The sequence below is a fragment of the Terrapene carolina genome, unplaced genomic scaffold (assembly GCF_002925995.2).
Source record: "Terrapene carolina triunguis isolate 2854851 unplaced genomic scaffold, T_m_triunguis-2.0 Scaffold28125, whole genome shotgun sequence".
Taxonomy (NCBI): domain Eukaryota; kingdom Metazoa; phylum Chordata; order Testudines; family Emydidae; genus Terrapene; species Terrapene triunguis.
In genome coordinates, this window is record NW_020692476.1 from 1 (window position 1) to 1,877 (window position 1,877).

The 1,877-nt window shown below is 46.0% G+C and overlaps 1 protein-coding gene across 1 annotated transcript; it reads right to left on the reverse strand.

The window, feature by feature from the left end:
- Window positions 1–285: 285 nt before the first annotated feature.
- LOC112120950 (olfactory receptor 10A7-like) lies at window positions 286–1,239 on the reverse strand. Its single transcript, XM_026662517.1, has one exon. The coding sequence runs from the start codon at window positions 1,237–1,239 to the stop codon at window positions 286–288; it is 954 nt and encodes a 317-aa protein (XP_026518302.1).
- Window positions 1,240–1,877: the final 638 nt, after the last annotated feature.

A 1,877-nucleotide genomic window follows, 5' to 3' on the forward strand; every position in this document is an offset into this window, starting at 1 on the left:
GCACTGAAGTTCTTAGCTGCCAGGGGAAACAGGCTCGGGATAGTCTCATCACATGTGGTGGCAGTCCCCAAGGGGGTTTCTGTGATTCAACCCATCACAGCTCCATCTTTAAAACTTAAATTATAGCATTTTCCTACTGCACAGAGGTATTATGAGGTTAAGTCCATTAAAGATTGTGAGGTGCTCAGTTACCATGGTAATGGGGCCAGATAAGGTCCTAACATAGATATAAAGCCCTTAAAAGAATTGAGCTGGAGACAGTTACAGTCAATCAAATTCCTTTATTCAATGGAACCTTCTTTTCTGCACCATTCTCCAGAATGCGCCCTTCACCTCCTTGTTCCTCAAGCTGTAGATGATGGGGTTTAGCATGGGCGTGATGACCATGTAGAACAGAGAGAGAAACTTGTCTGTGTCTGGTGAGTAGGAGGAATTAGGCTTCAGATACATAATGCAAGCGGCGCCATAGAACAGTGTCACCACCATGAGGTGTGAGGAGCAGGTGGAGAAGGACTTCCTCCTGCCCTCCCCCGAGGGCATCCTCAGGATGGTGGAGATGATGCAGACGTAGGACATGAGGATTAGCATGAAGGGGAAGATGACAAAGAACAGAGCCATGATGAAGACAGCCATTTCATAGCGGGAGATGTCTCCACAGGCCAGCTTCAGCAGTGGAGGGATGTCACAGAAGAAATGATTAATCTCATGGGATCTGCAGAAGGGTAGGGTGAATACCATGCTGGTGTGACCGAAGGACATGAGGAGACCACTGAGCCAGGATCCAGCAGCCAGTCCAGTGGACACCTTCCTGTTCATAACCACGGGGTAATGCAGAGGCTTGCATATTGCAACATAGCGATCGTAGGCCATGAACGCCAAGAGAAAACACTCTGACCCACCAAGAAAAAAAGAGAAATAGGTTTGCATAGCACAGCCAATGAAAGAGATGGCTTTATCCCCAGAGAACAGATTCCCAAGCATCTTGGGGACATTGACTGATGTGTAGCACATCTCCAAGAAGGACAGGTTCCTGAGGAAGAAGTACATGGGGATGTGAAGGGCTGGGTCAGCCAATGTGAGGACAATGATTAGAAGGTTTCCAGCCAAGGTGACTATGTAGGTCACCAGAAACACTGAAAAAAATAAATGCTGCAGGCTGGGAATGTCAGAAAAGCCCAGGAGAATGAATCCAGTGATTGTCGTGCTGTTTCTTCCCACTGTTTCTTGGCTATTTTTCATCCTGAAAAAGAAAAGGAAACAATAAGTTGTCACAGAATACTTTCCCCCACTCCGCCGCCCTCCACTGTCATACAATTTCTCCAGATAATCTGAGTCTTCCCGTGAATTTTAGGAAGCTAAGAATTTTGTCTTTTTTACAATTTGCTGCAACCTGTGTCTCTAATTCACTAATGCTCAGAGCAACAGAGGGTCCTGTGGCACCTTTAAGACTTGTGTTGATGTTTTAGCAGCTACAACATCACCGGCTCATTCACCTGCACGTCCACCAATGTTATATATGCCATCATTTGTCAGCAATGCCCCTCTGCTATGTACATTGGCCAAACTGGACAGTCACTACGCAAGAGGATAAATGGACACAAGTCAGATATCAGGAATGGCAATATACAAAAACCTGTAGGAGAACACTTCAATCTCCCTGGACACACAATAGCAGATGTAAAGGTAGCCATCTTACAGCAAAAAAACTTCAGGACCAGACTCCAAGAGAAACTGCTGAGCTCCAGTTCATTTGCAAATTTGACACCATCAGATCAGGATTAAACAAAGACTGTGAATGGCTATCCAACTACAGAAGCAGTTTCTCCTCCCTAGGTGTTCACACCTCAACTGCTAGCAGAGCACCTCACCCTCTCTGA

Coding starts and splice junctions, on each gene's coding strand:
- LOC112120950 (XM_026662517.1), bottom strand. CDS start 1,239: ATGAAAAATAGCCAAGAAACAGTGGGAAGAAACAGCACGACAATCACT.